Here is an 18,771-nt window from a genome sequence, read left to right as displayed (position 1 = left end):
CTTCAAATGGTGGGTCGTCAGAAAATGCCTAGTCTTAGGAAGTAACCATAAACTTGGAAGCCAAGGGCTTACCTAAAATTTTCTTCAGAAATGTACACTCCATTTTTCTCACGGGCTGCAGCAAGATCTCGTTTTAAGCGCTCTATCTCTTCTGTATACTCCTATACAAGAGAAACGTTGTAGGTGTTAACACTTAAGTTTTTCATTCAGTTTGGAGGAAATATAACACAAATAAAACAAAGTTAGCCTTTTCATGTTTTTTAAAACACGTACAAATTCGATCGATGATTAATCTGTTTAAAAATAAAACTTTTCAAAAGCTTTCAAAGCTCCTTCAAATGTACTCATTATAAAAATAAGAGCTTCTTAAGAAAAAGACACAACTTCCAATGCCCAGGTGCAGTGCAGTGAATTGCTTTAATATGATCCTTCTAACCATGGTCCCGTAATTCCCACAAAATGATTGGGTGGGACTATGTATGTAAACAAGGTGCTTGTGGCCCACCAAGGGGACTGGACGGTTTTGCTAATGCAAATAAGGTGCATGGAACTCTTGTAAGGGATTGATCTGTTTTGCCATCCCGTTAGGCTTAAAAAGAGTCAATCCCAGAGGTTGGGGGGAACCTCACTACCACCAAGAAGAATGTGTCCTTTGGACCCTGGGTCTCTGTGCTGAGAACTTCCTAGATCCAGGAGATAGGGAGAGCTGTTAACACTGTAGGCGGCAGCGGCACAAGACGGCAGGAAACAGGAGACCAATGCAATATGGCACGATAGGCTTTGTGGCCCACAGAGCGAAGCAGCTACATTGGGTTTCCCGGCTAATGGAATGAGAGAGCTGAGTGCCTTTGGGCAATGAGGCTTCTTGATAGAGTGGTGTGCCTCCAAGTACTTATCGGAGACCTAAAGAGCTTTGTAACACTTGCCCAAGCGGGGGCCAAGGCCAAGAGTGGGGGCCAACAAGAGACAGGAAGGGCCACATAAACCAGAGACTACATCAGCCTGAGACCAGAAGAACCAGATGGTGTCCGGCTACACCAACGAATGCACTGACAGGGAACACAACAGAGAATCCCTGCAGGAGCAGAACAGTGGGATGCAGACCTCAAATTCTCATAAAAAGACCAGACTTAAAGGTCTGACTGAGACTAGAGGGACCCCAGAGGCCCTGGTCCCCGGACCTTCTGTTAGCCCAGGACTGGAACCATTCCCGAAGCCAACTCTTCAGACAGGGATTGGACTGGACTATAAGACAGAAAATGATACTGGTGAGGAGTGAGCTTCTTGGCTCAAATAGACACATAAGACTATGTGGGCAGCTCTGTCTGGAGGTGAGATGAGAAGGCAGAGGAGGACAGGAGCTGGCTGAATGGACATGGGAAATACAAGGTGGAGAGGAGGAGTATGCTGTCTCATTAGGAGGAGAGCAGCTAGAAGTACACAGCAATGTGTATATAAGTTTTTGTATGAGAGACTGACTTCATTTGTAAACTTTCACTTAAAGCACAATAAATAAAGAAGGGTGGAGGCCAAGGTCGAGAGTGAGGGCCCAGTGGCAGAGGCCTGTCTGTGGGCACAGCCGAGAAAAAGCTGTCCTGATCATAGAACTGTGTCCTGAGTTGTTCCTGTTACTTCCAGATTGATTCTGACCCTGAAATGTAACCTGTTACTTCCCTAATAAATCTCATAATTATGAGTATGGTCTGTGGGTTCTGTGTGGTCACTGCAATGAATTACTGAACCCAGCAGAGAAGTAGAGTGCTGCGGAAGGGACGGCTGGTATCAGAATTGGTAAACAGGCTGGAGAGTAGAGGTATGCTTGACCTCCACCTCATGGGAATCAGCCTTGGGCTGATGTTGATGGTGATTCTATCTCCTCCTTATGAAGTTAGAGGAGGAAGTCTGATGTCTCCATGCCATTTTTACACCAGGTTCCTCTCCAAATAGCATTTCACACTAAAAGGAACTAGGATTCCTTACAGCAATGTCTGATTCTAGGGCTAAAACAGGAAATATTCAAGATAAACCTGGAACACCTTGCCCAACAAGATGGGAAGGAAGCTAAGGAAACCTACTAAGGATAATGAAAGGGACTCAGGAACCGACTTGAAGAGGTGCCCACAGATGAGGCAATTTAAATATCAATGAAGATAATAACTACAATGGATTGAGACACAAATATGTGAAGTCCAGTGAGTTTATAATGACACTAAAAGAGTTAGGGAACCAACTAATTATTCTGAAAACTAGCAAATAAAGGAAATAAATCAAGCATTTGTCCTGCATTTCTTATAAGAACTATACCCCTGGGAAGCTGAGATAGCCCAGCTAGTCAATGAAGGAAGAATGACCGAAGAGGGAAAAACACTAAATGGACAAGTGGAAACTTTGGTGAAGGGTAAGACAGTACACAATACTGAGGAAGCCAGCACAACTTGTCCAAGACAAGGTCATGAAAGCTCCACGGACACATCCAAACTTCCTGAAGGACGGAATTGCTGGGCTGAGGGCTCTAGGGGCCATGGTTTCAGGAAACATCTAGCTCAAATGGCATGACATAGTTTATAAACAAAATGTTCTACATTCTACTTTGGCGAGTAGCATCTGAGGTCTTAAGCTTGTGAGCAGTCTCACCCCATCTGGAGCAAGGGAGAATGAAGGAAACCAAAGACACAATGGAAAGATTAGTCCAAGACTAATGGACCACAACTACCACAGCCTCCACCAGACTGAGTCCAACACAATTAGATGCTGTCTGGCTACCACCACAGACTTACTGACTTGGCAGAGACTGGAGAAACCCTCAGAGTATCACCCCCGCACACCCTTTTAGCTCAGTAATGAAGTCACTCCTGAGGCTTTTGCTTCAGCTAAAGATTAGGCAGGCCCCATAAAACAAAACAAGGCTAAAAGGGTACACCAACCCAGGGGCATGGACAACAAGGCAGGAGGGGACAGGAAAGCTGGTAATGAGGGACCCAGTGTCAAGAAGGGGAGAGTGTTGATGTGTCGCGGGGATGGCAACCAATGTCACAAAATAATATGTGTATTAATTGTTTAATGAGAAACTAGTTTGCTCTGTAAACCTTCCCCTAAAGTATAATAAAAAAAAAGAAAGAAAGAATGATTGAATTACGAGTAGAAATTTCCCACAACTGGATTGTAGTGAAGTTGCAAAACTCTATCAATTTACTAAAAACCACTGAAATATACACTTATAATGTGTGAATGTTATGGTATGTAAATTATGCCTCGAAGCTGCAAATAAATAAATAAATTTCATAAATGTGCAAACTTTTTTGATGGTGCCAACTAAACTGATATAGCTGGTAAACTCAACATATTAACATTATAAAAAAATGTTTTTAACATACAAGGTATTTAGTTTAAATCACTAGATGAAAAGCCTTACCACAGGCAATTTAACAGATTATTTAATAATGATCTGTTTCAGTGCCTTATTTTCACATGTGTCAAATAGGATTACATTACTCCACAAAAATTCACAATTACCTTTATAAGAGCCTTTTTGGTGAGTTTCTGATTAACTTCAGGTTTATTCAATATGTTCTTTGCTCTATGAGCATATTCCAATGTACTCAGAGTTTCCTGTCATGAAAAAAGGCCAATCACTGAAGACACTGAGATTATTGTAGTAATACTATCTAAAATGTAATATATAACTTACAGGTAATAATTTATGGTAATAGCTAGTTTAAAAACCTACCCGTTAGGACTATTATTCCCAAACTTTACAAAAAAGGTTTTTGAAGAGATACTTACAGTTTCTCTTTTTCCTTCTCTTCAATTTTTAGGGACTCTAAATTTATAATTTTATAATTCAATCCAATTTTTTTTTTCATTTAGATTAGTCTTAAAACTCAATATATTCTATCAACCCATGAATGGGTAAATAAAATGTCATCTATCCATATAATGGAATAGTATTTAGCCATAAAAAGGAATTAAGTACTGATACAAGCTACGACATGGATGAACCTTAAAAACATTATGCTAAGTGAAAGAAGTCCGTCACAAAAAGACCACATACTGATTCCATTTATATGAAATGTCCAAAACAGGCAAATCCATAGAGACAGAAAGTAGATTAGTGGTTGCTAGGGGCTGAAGAGGGGTCATAAGAGGAGCGACTGCTAACAGATACAGGGTTTCTTTCAGGGATAATGAAAATGTTCTGCAATTAGATAAATGGTGATGACTGCAAAACTGTGAACATACTAAAACTGTTGAATTGTACACTTTAAACGGGTGAATTTTATATGAATTGTATCTCAATAAAGATGTTCAAAAAATGACAGGGGAGCTAGAGACCTTCTATAAGCTTTTCTAACTCTACAGCAGATAAACAGATAATAACAATAAAGTAAAAGTAGATTTTATCACCTTTCTTGCTAACTTTTTCCATCTCTTCTCACACCTCTAACCCCATCTTCGATGCTCTCTAGCGGCCTATATAACACTAGCATCCACCTGACCCACTTCTGAATCCTCAATTAAATTTCCATAGCACTAATGACCACAGCAATTTTCTCTGAAGACTGTGTGGAAAAAGCCATTAATTAATTGGCTTTTTAAGGTTAAAAACTCTGCCAGGAAGGAGAAAGACAATCTTTCAGTGGTGTTCTCTTCTATATAAGGGCAATGTCCACATTCTTTTATAATATAGTACAGAACAAAAGGAGCTTATTAATGAACTTTTTAGACATGTGGCAGCTAAACAAGAATTACAGCTACGACATTTGCATATACCTTTCAAAGGGCTCACCTCAAGACTGATAGATGCTGGAGAAATTGTTGCAATTATAGATGTTCTTGTACGACCCCCAAGAGAATCCTGGAGAATTCTAGTTAGTTTAGATTCTCGATAAGGAACATGAGGTGTTCTTTCTACAAGAGCAGTAATAACCCTTCCCAAAGTCAACAGAGATTGATTGATATTTCCAGCTTCCCGTGCTCTCTTGTCAACTGCTCCAGAACGGCCGATGTTTTCACTTCCTGCAAGATCAACCTTTAATTTAAAAAATAAAAATAAATATTTAGTCTACTGAATTTGGACTTGAAGACTTTCATTCTCATACTGTCTATAATGTATGAAACAGCCAACGAAATAATTTCTGTATAACTAACAAATTTCTTCTACCACTACAAAGCTAATAACCCAGTAACTACAAAAATATTGCTTAGAGGTACAAGATTTCAAGCCACTCTGTGACTGGTCAAGAAAAAAACAATGGTATTAAGGAAGATGCTTACCAAGTTTAACTTTCCAATTTTAACAAGCTCCTCTCCATCAATCGTAGTTTCTTTCATATGTATTGTAACAGAAAAAACTGAGTGCGAACGACTAGAAAACAAGATTGAGTTGCCCAGTCATTATAATGCAAAACGTTATTTGCTTTCAATCAAATATTCAAAACTGCAAGGAAGATTGAAATTCACAGGGCAGAGAAAGATGCCAGACAGGAGATAGTGATAAGATTCTGGAAGATGGAAGGTAGCTAGAACAGTGTTTTAAGTTTTTGCTTTCTCATACCTGCACCCTGCAGGGGAGACCCCAATAAGAATCTACCTGAAAACCGCTAAAGCCCAGAAAAACTTAGGAACTAGAATCCTTAGTTATCTCTGAAAGCTGAACGTGGGTTGGAGTTGGGGCAGTTCCTTGAATGTGTCAGAAGGGAAGGGGTCCGAGGATCTAATCGCTTCTTACACAGGCTTGCACTGAATCTTATTCATAAGAAAACCACTCAAAATACATCATTACCATAATTCAAGCAGCACCAGGCAAGTCATTAGATTAGTCCCTGTTGTCAAAATACATTCCTCTCTGAGAATACCACGAGAAATACGTAATTCCTCCTCCTGAACATCAGAAAATTGTAAATAGTAATGATTACTGAAATACTACAAAATAACTGTGGCTAGACTATAAAGTGTTCAAAAGTCTACCTTATGCTAAATACTGACATTCAGCTTTTATCTGAGGGAAACAAAATTATATAGACCAAAGACATCTTTCCTTCCTGTATCAATGATATTTGGTGAACATCACTATGTTTATTAACAAGTCATTAATGGTGGACTAATTTTTAACTTTCTTCTTTGTGTTTTCAGTTATTACTCAGAAAAAAAGTACACTAAGCATTTTTACAGAAAAAGGGGAGGGTACAAGTAAGATATAAACATATAGATTGGAATTATAATATTCACCTCATATTTTTCTACCATCATCTACCCATTCCTAAACTAAAATTATAGAATTAATGTAATTAAACATAGAAGTCAATTCTGATTTTGGAAAATTGGATAAACTTTTCATAATCTTTAGCACATAAATTCATAAAAAGAGACCTTTATTCTAGTCTGCATTTAAGAAAAAGGGAGTCCTAAATTACACAAATGTATGGAGTAATAGAATATTCCTTAGAAACAAGGATGGCGAGACTTCGTCTCACATACTATGGACGTGTTATCAGGAGGGATCAATCCCTGGAGAAGGACATCATGCTTGGTAAAGTAGAGGGTCAGCAAAAAAGAGAAAGACCCTCAGTGAGATGGACTGACAGGGTGGCTGCAACAATGAGCTCAACATAAAAATGACTGTGAGGATGGCATCGGACCAGGCAGTGTTTCATTCTATTGTGCATAGAGTCACTATGAGTCGGAACTGATTCAATGGCACCTAACAACAACATAGAATAGGAATTTTATATTTCAGATAAAGGTAGCTAAAAAGAAAAGAAAAGAAAATTTACCTAGTCTTCAGTTCATTCCTCCAAATTCTGTCAAATTAAGTTACAAATCAATGAAATTTCCCTTTTATCGAAAAGCCATTAAAAGGGAAATTTAATTAAAATTTTGAAAGCACCTACAATTTCATTATCTTAACTACTTTCACGTTATGCTATTTTTCTCCCTTCTTTAAATGCAAATATATTTTACATAGCTGCAATTATAATTGTTATAGCATTTTATAGACATTTTCAAAGATAAGGGACCACAGAAGTAAGTTATTTAGTCCTTAACAATCATTTTGTAGCTCAGGGAAACTGATATTCATATAAATTTACCTAGTTGCCTCTGATGTTCAGATAAGCTCATTTAGTTGCCCCAAGTCAAATATTTAGTTAACTGTAGAGCTGGGACTAAACACAAATATCTACCTCTCAATCCATTGCTCTTCCCATTACACTCTGATGTTTCCTTTAAAGACCAGCAGAAAGAAACACCATTGTCTTGGTAAACTGCTTTCCTAGAATTAAGGATTCATCCTATAGCGATGTTCTCAAATATGTCCTCCCCCGCAAAAAGAAAGCCACTGTTAGTGATCATGTGTCTTCCTACATTAAAATGAAGCCATTTTAAAATAAAGCCATTTGACTTTCTTCTAAGCCTTATTCAAACCAGTGGTTTTCAAACTATGTTCTAAGAATCCCTAGGAGCTCTAGAAAAGTGCCTCAGGGGCCACTTTCATGAGGCTGAAGAAGTAAGCCTCCAAATATCCCTAAATCAACTATAGCAGCCACATATTAGTATCATATACACTGGACTCACATGCACAATTTCATTTGAAAAAAAAGATTTCTGCTTAAAAAAGTCTAATACTTCTCTAGTTCAACTTCTCTTTGTCCTCCTTTCAACATTCTTCTAATACTGGCCCCTTCTCTATAAATCTCAAGTTTCTCAATTACCAAGGCCCCCTCCTTAGAGCACACAATCCACATATCTCAATTCACTCCAGTTTGACTTCCCCCAAGCTTCCAATTCTTCTTAAAAAGAAAATAAGGTTGGGAGGAGACTATAGCTTTCTTACCTAGAGTATGCATTCATCAAAGTTGCTGCAGTTGTCCTTTTTGCTGCCCCCTTCTCCAAAATTTGATAGACTTCATCCTTGTTGTGCACTGTAACTTCTTCTAAACCTTTGATTATCACTCCTCTCTGACAAAATATCAAAAAAAAATCCATTAGTGCTGGTGAGGAGTGAGCTTCTTGGATCAAGTGGACACTTGAAACTATGTTGGCATCTCCTGCGTGGAGGGGAGATGAGAGGGTGGAGGGGGTTAGAAGCTGGCGAAACGGACACGAAAAGAGAGAGTGTAGGGAGAGAGCGGGCTGTCTCGTTAGGGGGAAAGTAACTGGGAGTGTGTAGCAAGGTGTATATGGGTTTATGCGTGAGAGACTGACTTGATTTGTAAACTTTCACTTAAAGCAGAATAAAAATTATATAAAAAAAAATCCATTAGATTGGTTAAAATACAATAGTATTCTGACTTCTCAAAGCATCACACATTAAAATTTAGAGACCTTTCATTCTCAAAGACAGAGGTACCTTGTTACGGGGATCATCGAACATTTGTAGTCTCTCAGAAACATCAGTAGATGGATTAAGGAGATCAAAAAGTTCTTCATTATAGATTTCCAACAGAGATACTTTAACTGAAAATTCAGTACCATTATCAGTAAGTTTCTCAAAAATTTGATGAAGGGTACGTGGAATTATACCAGCCAAGGGATCCTGAAATTATATTAATAAGGATTAATATAAAGAAACAATACCATTTACTGTGGTAGTTAAAACACAGATAACAATTTACCAAAGCAAATTAAAAAAAAAAAAAAAAACCTAATATTAGCAAAGACAAGTCATTCACAACAGTCTGTTCAACAGTAATTATTTTTCTTCATCCCTTCCACAACTCTAAACATACCTGTTAGCCAGCTTTACATCTGAGCATTACACAGAAACCAACTGAACCTACTTAAAAAGCCAAATTCAACAATTCTTTCCATCTTTTAATGAGAGAATGATTAAAATGGCCCATCTAACAGAATGTTACTAATTCTGACATAAAGATGTCAGAATATCCAAGTATCTTTAATAAAATTGTTATGCATCTCTAAATTTTTAAACTGTGCATTCAGTCTATTCCATATATCCTATGGTTACAATTCTATTATCCATTAACAAAGTAAATAGATGCCTCCAATACATATCTACTAGAAAAAAGGTTCTACCTAAATGTTAATAATTTGGAAAATCAACTTAGTCATTAGACTAAATTAGATTTAAACACATTTGATGGAAATCTTTGTGAAATGTACTGTATGTTTTCTATATTAAACAATATAGTGATCATAATTTCTTGAAGACTCAAGGTCATCACTAATGAAAGTAACATACTACCCCCACTATGCTTTTTGAGACTCATTCCCTCACTACGAAGCTCTTTCTTTCAGGCCCTACTCATACTCCACTATTCCACAAAATTCTGCTTTAACTATTGTGTACAAAACACCCGTCTTGTCATTTAACTATGCCAAATACATTGGTTCTCTCCCAACAAGACTGTATGTTTATTAAACGGGAACCATACCATATACTTTAATTTTACTACAGTAATAAAAAAAATAGTTTATCCTAAATTTACATTGACCTGGGTACTCTGATCTTCTCTATTTCAAGACAGAGGCCCTCAATCAAGTTCTATTCAGTTAAATTTTGGCCCACGTTAGAGACAGAAGTCTGTCATAAACAATAAATACCTCCTCCCAGGTATACTCTTCATTAGGTGACCTTTCACCTTCCATTGTAAAGGTTTTCCCAGTGCCTGTTTGGCCATACCTGTCAAAATTAACAAAAGTGATCAAAAACAAATACACCTATATAAAATGTTTCATCAATTTGAAAAACAGTGTTCTACTTACGCAAAGATAGTGCAATTATAGCCCATAATAACTTCATCCAAAATTGGGCATACAACACTTCGGTAAACATCAATTTGTTTAGTGGATGCTCCAAAAACCTATCAAAACAAAAAAAAATCTAAATATTTCTTAAAATAATTTCTTCAAGAAATCTTCCCCCCAAAAAAGAAATTATCCCAAGTTACTCATATTAATAATTTTGTTTAGCATATTAATTCATTCAGCACCACTAGAAACCATTTGACATCTCAGAGTCAATTGGAATTCCTAATTATACACCTATTAGAGAACCTAGGAGTAATATAAAACCAAAAAACCAAACCCAGTGCCGTCGAGTCGATTCTGACTCATAGCAATCCTATAGGACAGGGTAGAACTGCCCCATAGAGTTTCCAAGGAGTGCCTGGCGGATTCAAACTGCTGACCTCTTGGTTAGCAGCCGTAGCACTTAACCACTACGCCACCAGGGTTTCCAGGAGTTATATATATATACCAGGAAATCTTTGGATTAATAGGTAATTAAGAAATAACACCATTTTAAAAAGAAATTAAGTACCATATCAAAAGTATATGTTTTCCTTGAGCTCTTGTCAGCCAATCCTGCAGTTCGTATACTAATTTCTTTTCGTACATGATCACATTCTACTACAGAATGGGCGTTAGCTTTCCGCTCTGCCAAATTAAATGGTCTATAAAAAAATACACAAAGTTATTCAAGAACTCTTAGTTACCAGATTAGCAATGACATTTTCATTAGCTACTTCAGACAACTAAGAACAATGTGAAGTTCTGACTACTTTCACTACTGGCGGTGAGGATTAAACAATACTGCTAAAGCAACAGCAGAATTTTAAGGGCCTTAATTCCCAAAAATTTAATCAGTTGTTTTTTACTTAACTTTCAAAAGTATGCAAAACATTACAATTCTGACAGCTTCTTAGAGTAAATGTTAACAGAATTTAACTTGTAAAAAACGCCAAATTTATTTTTCAGAATTGTATTTCCACTATTCTTACAATCTGATCAAGTTACATTATGATTCACTAGAAAGAGTATGACAAATTTGTTTAAAATATAAACTCGCCAGTGTGTACCTGGCACAACATAAAAATAATGACTAATACGTAGGGCAATTACTATGTACCAGGTACTCACAATCTCAAGTACTTTACATGTATTAACTAACTCCCTTTGTTCTGACAACACTGTTATGTTGGTACTCTAATTACCCCCATTTTTCAAAAAACAGGCCCAGAAAAGCTAGATTGCCCAAGATTACCCTGGTAAGTGCCAGAGCAGAGTTATGAACCCAAGCAGACTGGATCAAGAGTCCTCATTCATCTGAAATGCTAAGGAAGCACTTAACTTCAAAAATTATTTCCTTATTCACTAATTAGATAGTAGGTAAGTTTCATTTTAGGTGAAGGGAAAGACAATACACAATACAGGAGAGGTCAACACAAATGGAGTAAACCAAAAACAAAGAAGTTTCCTTAATAAACTGAACACTTCAAAGGCCAAGGTAGCAGGGGAGGGGGTTTGAGGACCACAGTTTCAGAGGACATCTAAGTCAACTGGTATAATACAATCTATTAAGCAAACATTCTGCATCCCATTTTGGAGAGTAGCATCTGGGGTCTTAAACGCTAGCAAGCGGCCATCTAAGATGCATCTAAGGTGGGTCTCAACCCACATGGAACAAGGAAGAATGAAGAACATCAAAGACACAAAGTAATTATAAGCCTAAGAGACAGAAAGGACCACATAAACCAGAGACTACATCAGCCTGAGACCAGAAGAGCTAGATGGTGCCCGGCCACAACCGAAGACTGCCCTGACAGAGAACCCAACAGAGAAACCCTGAGGGAGCAGGAGAACAGTGGAATGCAGACCCCAAATTCTCGTTAAAAAAACAGACTTAATGGTCAGAGTGGGACTGGAGGGACCCCAGAGGCCATGGACCCCGGACCTTCAGTTAGCCCAGGGCAGGAACCATTCCCAAAGCCAACCTTTCAGACAGGGATTGGACTGGAATAGTGGATGGAAAATTATACTGGTGAAGAACGAGCTTCTTGGATCAAGTGGTCACGTAAGACTATGTTGGCATCTCCTGTCTGGAGGGGAGATGAGAGGGCAGAGGGGGCCAGAAGCTACCTGAATGGACACGAGGAGAAAGAGTGGAGGGTGTTATCTCATTAAAGGGAGAGCAATTAGGAGTGTATAGCAAGGCGTATATAAATTTTTGTATGAGAGACTGACCTGATTTGTAAACTTTCACTTAAAGCACAATAAAAATTAATTAAAAAAAAAAAATTATTTCCTCAAGGAGTCCTTCCCATCATCCATGTCTCAATCAAAACCACATTAAATTTTTGCTATATGTTCTTTCAACATCCTTTATATGCTCTTCTAAACATCACCTCACTGGTGGAGCAGTGATTAAGCATTTGTGTGCTGATCAAAAGGTCAGCAATTCAAATCCACCAGCTGCTCCTTGGAAACCCCATGAGGCAGTTCTACTCTGTCTTACAGGGTCACCAGGAGTCAGAATTGATTCGATGGCAATGGGTTCCAGGTACTACAAATCTAAGGATCCCTTCAAAGCACAATGGTTAGGAGCTCAGCTGCTAACCAAAAGGTCAGTGGATGAAACCCACTAGCTGTTCCACGGAAGAAGAGATCTAGCAATCTGCTCCCCTAAAGATTACAGCCTAGGAAACCCTATGGGGCATTCATACAAGGTCACCATGATGGAAAAGACTCCACAGTATACAACAACTACACATATCTAGGAGCTCTGGTAGCGCAAATGGTTAAGAGCTTGTCTGCTAACCAAAAGGTTGGCAGTTTGAACCCACTCAGCAGTGCAACAGAAGAAAGGCCAGATTACAGCCAAGAAAATCCTATGGGGCAGTTTTTCTCTGTCACATGGGACTGCTATGAGTCAAAATCAACTCAATGGTATGCAACAACAACCACATATCTGGGCCAAAGGTAGAGGCCCACTCTTGACCTGAGTTTATTTCTTGTATTAAGTATCACACATTTTAGAAGGAAATTCCACATAGGAAATTATCTTTCCCCTTATCTCTAAACAAGCCAAGATGCTATTTATTTAAGAAGGAAACCCCAACTTCCCCTAGCATGTCCCACTCCCTAGCATGTTTTTGAGTGGTCAAAGACCAAATTTGTAATACCAGGAAATCTACCTCAGCAACTTCCAGGTAATAACTGGTAATGCTGTCATTTGCCAATTATGCGTAAACCGACACAATGTATATAACCCATATGAATATGCAGTATTATTAAAAGTTCAACAAAACTAAATCAGAACCACTTATATTGAGGTAGGCCAAGAGGATCAAGTGGCATGAATTGATCTCATGTGGCCAAAGCTTTTCCAATTAGTCTATTATTCCTGGCATCCCTGTGCTAATCTCTCCCCATGAGGTGATTAAGTCACCAACTCCGTACCATTCAAATTGTCAGGACAGAATAGGAAATTCGCACAGATCACACATTGCTGAAAGTTATCAGAAATCCCAGAGAGGAACTTTGAGGACTGTATGTACTACAAGAAGGTACTGCCAAGCCACTATTTTCCTATCTAGACTTCTCTAATTAAAAGTTGCAAGGTTTCTGCTGATTATCCTAACAAATACATCAATTTTTATGTAAAAATTCAAATAATTGCAAGGGGCCCAAAAAGAGCCCAAAAAATTGAAAAAGAATACAGTAGGAGGACTCACAAGAAGCCCGGGTGGTGTAGCAGTAAAGCGCTAACTAAGCTGCTAACTGAAAGGCTGGCAATTCAAACCCACCAGCACTGCTTCTGTAAAGATTTACAGCCTTGGAAACCCTATGAGGCAGTTCTGCTTTGTTCTATAGGGTCGCTATGAGTTGGTACCAACTCAAGGGCAATAGATTCTGTTTTTTTGGTTTTAGGAGGACTCACAAGTTCTAATATCAAAACATACTATAAAGATACAGTAATCAAACAGCCTAGTACTCATATAATGATAGACATATAGACAAATTCAGAGTCTAGAAATAAAACCATACATCTATGCTCAAGTGATTTTCAACAAGAGTGCCAAGTCCATTCAATGAGAAAAGAATAGTCTCTTCGAGAAATTGTACTGGGACAACTCGATTTCCACATGCAAAAGAATGAAATTGGACTCATACTTCACATCATATATGAAAATTAACTCAGAGTGGATCAATGACCTAAATGTATGAATTAAAGCCATAAAATTTTTGGAAAGCATAGTTTTCAACAATGGATTCGTAGAGATGACATAAAAAGCACAAGCAACAAAAGACAAAATAGATAAACAGGACTTCATCAAAATTAAAAATCTTTGTGCATCAAAAGACATTATCAAAAAATGAAGAGGCAACGTACAGACTGGGAGAAAATTTTGGGGTATCATACATCTGACAGGGCTTAATATACAGAATATATAAAGAACACTTACAACTTAACCCAATTTTAAAAATGGGCAAAGGACTTAGACATTTCTCCAAAGATATATAAATGTCCAATAAGCATATGAAAAGATGCTCAACTTCATTAATCCTGAGAAAAATGCAAATCAAAACCACAATAAGATATCACTTCACACCCGTTAGCTATTATCAGAAAAATAGAAAATAATAAGTGTTGACAAGGATGTGGAAAAACTGGAACCTTCCTCTAGTGCTAGTGGGAATGTAAAAAGGTGCAGCCACTTTAGAAAACAATTTAGGAGTTCTGCAAAAAGTTAAACAATGAATTTCACTCCTAGTTATACACCTGTGTTAATAACTTGTGGCCATCAAGACAATTCCAACGCATAGTTACGCTATAGGACAGAGTCCATCTGCCCCACAGGGTTTCCAAGGCTGTAAATCTTTACAGAAGCAGACTGCCACATCTTTTTCCCATAGAACAGCTAGTGGGTTCAAAGTGCACATGATTCAGTTAGGAGCTGAGCACTTAACCACTGCACCACTAGGGCTCCTTACCTATGTTAATAATAGCCAACAGAAGGCTAATTTCCAAAATGTAAAGCTAATTCATATCCCCACTTTCCTACTGCATGGTCCTGACACCAGCCACACACGTGGCACTTTCTCTGACCCTAAGCTCCCAGAGTTGGGTTTCCACAAGTTAGGGCTCTGTCCTTCTAAAAAAAAAAGCCCCTGCAAAATAGGCAAACGCCAGTTTCTCTGTTGACTGTCACTGCACCCCACTGGGTTCTATAATTCACTAGAATGACTCGTAGAACTCACGGAGACTACCTATTAAAAAAAAAAAAAACCTATTACCCACTTACAATTAACCCATAAACCCATTTTGGTCATGTTGATTCTGACTCACAGCGACCCTATAGGACAGGGTAGAACTGCCCCATAGGGTTTCGAAGGCTGTAAATCTTTACAGAAGCAGACTACCACATCTTTCTCCCACGGAGTACCTGGGGGGTTCCAACTACCAACCTTTTCAGTTGGCAGCCAAGCTCTTAACAACTGTGCCACTGGGGCTCCTTCACTTAAAATTACCCATTTATTATAACCAGAAAGGATATAAGCAAAGACACACATCAGTCAAGATACAGGCGAGGTCCTGGCAGCAAGAGGCTTCCACTGCACCCAGGGACTTGCCTGGACCATCATGTTTGGAGAAGAGGAGGGCCAAGGAGGGCGTGGGAGACCCTCGGCGGCACAACAGCCACAACAAACCTGCTGGCAGTTGTAAGGATGACACAGGACCAGGCAACATTTCATTCTGTCGTACGTGAGGTCACCATGAGTTGGAGTCTACTCTACAGCAACTATCAACAAAGCATTTTGCACTGGTGATAAAGTAAAAGAAATCTCTTCAGAGCTAAGTCTTGAAATATACAAAAACCAAACCAAACCCCTTGCCATCAAGTTGATTTCTACTCATAGTGACCCTGTGGAACAGAGTAGAACTGCCCCATAGGGTTTCCAAGGCTGTAAATCTTTACGGTCCTGTGGAGCCGCTGGTGGGTTCGAACCACCAACCTTTTGGTTAGTAACCAAGCACTTAACCACTGAGCCACCAGGGCTCCTGTATGGGGATGATTAATACCAAATTAACTAGTGGAGGAAGAGGAATGAGAAGGAGTACACAGGGGGCTCTAACCGTAATGACTGTTTTGTTTCTTAATCTAGGTGGTAGATACACAGATGTTTGGTACACTGTTCTTTTTAACTCTTTATAGAGCTGAAATATTTTGTAACAGTAAAACAAAAAAATCAAAAGAAAACTACAGAGAAAAAGTAATATGCCTGGCTTTTTAAACAATCAAAATAATCTAAAAAATTGCATTTGTAATATAGGCTGTTGAAAAACTAAATCTTCAAAACAAGAAACTAGTAACTTGTAACTGGTAAGTGTAATCCCCCAGACTTAAGGTTATCACCGAAGATTCTCACACCTAGTTTAGAAACCTTGGATATCTACAATTCAGTTCACCAGAGCTGAGTAATAGCCTAAGAAAGTTCGTGGATACAGTTTTTCTTAATAACCTTTTTATTTTAGAATTCCTTTAGATTTACAGAATATTTGCAAAGATAGTTGTCGGTACAGTGTTTAAAGCAAAAACACACATACAACAAGTAAGCTGTGCAGGGCCTCTAAAAAATTTAATAAACTAATTTCTAAGCAGAAATTTCTATAAATGTTCTTCCTTTACTAACTCATTTTAAAACTAAGAAGTTATTTGGAAACCTGTCAGGGGAGGGTTAACACCCTACACACCTACACCCTCACCCTGGAAAAGGTGTGTGGGTCTGAACTGTCTATGAACCAACAGGCAAAGAAAGGGAAGACCAAGTTGCAGCAAAACCTTATACCTATAGTTGTATTATACTGGCTTAAATTTTCTCCTTGATCTTTCAACAAATACACTCGTCTTATGACTTAACTTTTAAAGTTTAAATACAGTGATGTTTACTAGTGACGAAGAAAATACCTAGTTAGAGCAGATGATTACGTTTTTAGAGATAAAGATGACAATCCCAATGTAAGCGCTAAAACATCTGCAAAGAAGGTGTGCAGCTTATTTCCAAACCTACAAACTAGACGTAGCAGCATATAAAAGCGAAACATCTTTATAAGTTAAAAAAAGAATGCACTTTTCACTAAATAACGATGATCAAACGCGCTTTTTGAGTACCAGCTTAAATACACTCCAGTACATCCAATACAGCCCTTGCTTTATCCCGGAAAATAGACACTACTCATCACAGCAACCTAGTATCATTTTTATCGAACAGAACGCGGGGAACTTTGAACGGAGGAAGGTCGGGTCGCAGACCGTGCAGGAGAGAACCCAGGAGCAAAGCTCGGGCGATCCAAATCCTGCCAACCTCGCCTTACCTGCATCTCACCACCACCTGGATGTTCTTCCCCTTTTCCTCTTTCTTCTTCCCGGAGGAATTCGGCTGGGACGCCATTACGGTCCTCGCCTAAAAAGCAAGGCCTAGCTGCGGGCTTCTGCGCTGCTAGGCGCCGAGGGGCGCGGCGGCCGGCGCGGGCCGGGGTGCCCACCTCCCTAGCGGCCGGGGGAACCGACACACGCGACTCGGAGCTCCCGCTCTCCACCTGGCGATCTGACAGGCCACGACTTCTCCCCCGAACCGGCCCCAGCCGCGGAAATCACCAATCTCGTCGCCTCCCGAAGTCCGGGAAACCAAGCAACGACTCCGCGCCTCAATTTGAAAAAGGAGCCGAGTCGCCGGGCCAATCGCGGCGCGGGCGCGCAAGGCACCATGGGACGCGGTGTCGTCGTGGGCGTGGCCCGTGGGAATGTAAAACTCTGCTCTGCTATCGCCTCCCAGTTTTTAGTCCAGTGAGGGAAACGCGGAGTGAACGGAGTGTGACAACTCAGCGTAGCATTCGGGTTAAGACTGAAATTGCTATGGTAACATTCTGGCTCCTCCACTTTCCAATTGCGTGGCCTTGTTTAAGTTGCATAATGTCTCTAAGCCGAAACGTTCTCATCTGCAAAATGAAAATAAGAGTAACTGTCTCAGAGGGTGGTGGTGAGAATTAATGAGTTTAGACTGTGTCTAGAACATAGTAAGCGCTCAGGAAAGGGTGGCCGTGAGTATTATTAGAGAATTATAAGAGAGAGCTATGGAAGTACACAGGAGAGGGACCCAAACACCCTTGGGGAGGTCCAAAGCGAGCCGCCTTCCTGAAGGCGGCGTACAGAATGGTATGAAGAGATGCTAAGAGATGATGCTACCACTGGTACCAAATCCTGAGGAAATGGACATTAAATGTCATTTGAAGGACTCTGAATTTATTCTTCAGCTTGTAAGAAGTCATCATTGCTAAATGGTTCCAGGCAGGATCAGATTTGCGTGTTAGGACAGCAGCGCTGCAGGCTGATACAGGTTAGAGACCCGCTTCCCTGAAACTACAAGGAGCGCCTTCAGCCGACTCCCAAGGAGTTTGCGCTAACTCCCGTCGGCGGTCAGCCTACAAATCCCAGCATGCAGTGCTCGCCGGCTCGCCGGCCTTCAGTGGCCTCCGGCTTTCCGTAGGCACCATATGGACGTCTAGGCGGTGTTCACAGGGCGTTGCAGCCGAGATTGATCTGGTTTGGGAGTCCGGGAAGTACTGAGTCAGAGGCCTAGGAAATAATGAGACAGCGGCCTGTACCTTAATCAACTCCTAGAGCTAGCTTCTGGTCCACACGTAGCCCACAGGGACCTAGATGTTATTTTACTTTCTTAGAAAAGGGTCGCTATAAATTGGAATCGACTCGAAGGCAACAGGTTGGAAAAGGCAACGGCCTGGCGGAGTGGAAAGCTCGTCGTATCCCTTGGTGTTCCTTCTCTGTTGTTAGGTGCTGTCAAGGCCTTTGCGATGCATAGCGACCCCGTGTGACAGTAGAACTGCCCCACAGGGTTTTCTAAACTGTAATCTTTATGGGAGCTGATCACCAGTTCTTGGCGGAGCCGCTAGGTAGGTTCAAACCCACCAGTCTTCGCTTAGCAGCCGAGCGTTTAACCTTTGTGCCTCCA

At 39.8% G+C, this 18,771-nt stretch overlaps 1 protein-coding gene across 3 annotated transcripts in view; it reads right to left on the bottom strand.

Moving 5' to 3' along the window:
* KIF11 (kinesin family member 11) overlaps positions 1-17,461 on the bottom strand; it is a 50,785-nt gene extending 33,324 nt beyond the window's left edge. Inside the window, exons 1-11 of one of the 3 annotated variants that reach the window (XM_049855580.1) lie at positions 17,288-17,461; positions 17,117-17,205; positions 10,280-10,412; positions 9,724-9,821; positions 9,562-9,640; positions 8,348-8,533; positions 7,832-7,956; positions 5,275-5,365; positions 4,787-5,029; positions 3,514-3,609; positions 73-161 (exon numbers count right to left, since the gene is read on the bottom strand). In XM_049855580.1, coding sequence (XP_049711537.1) covers positions 73-161; positions 3,514-3,609; positions 4,787-5,029; positions 5,275-5,365; positions 7,832-7,956; positions 8,348-8,533; positions 9,562-9,640; positions 9,724-9,821; positions 10,280-10,412; positions 17,117-17,193 — 1,217 coding nt within the window. In that variant the 5' untranslated portion in view covers positions 17,194-17,205; positions 17,288-17,461. Of the gene's footprint in view, positions 1-72; positions 162-3,513; positions 3,610-4,786; positions 5,030-5,274; positions 5,366-7,831; positions 7,957-8,347; positions 8,534-9,561; positions 9,641-9,723; positions 9,822-10,279; positions 10,413-17,116 lie in introns of all 3 variants that reach the window. The other 2 variants (XM_049855579.1, XM_049855581.1) reach the window with 2 other exon arrangements.
* Positions 17,462-18,771: the final 1,310 nt, after the last annotated feature.

Source organism: Elephas maximus, chromosome 16 (assembly GCF_024166365.1).
Source record: "Elephas maximus indicus isolate mEleMax1 chromosome 16, mEleMax1 primary haplotype, whole genome shotgun sequence".
Taxonomy (NCBI): Eukaryota; Metazoa; Chordata; class Mammalia; order Proboscidea; family Elephantidae; genus Elephas; species Elephas maximus.
This window is presented reverse-complemented; position numbering and strand designations above follow the sequence as displayed.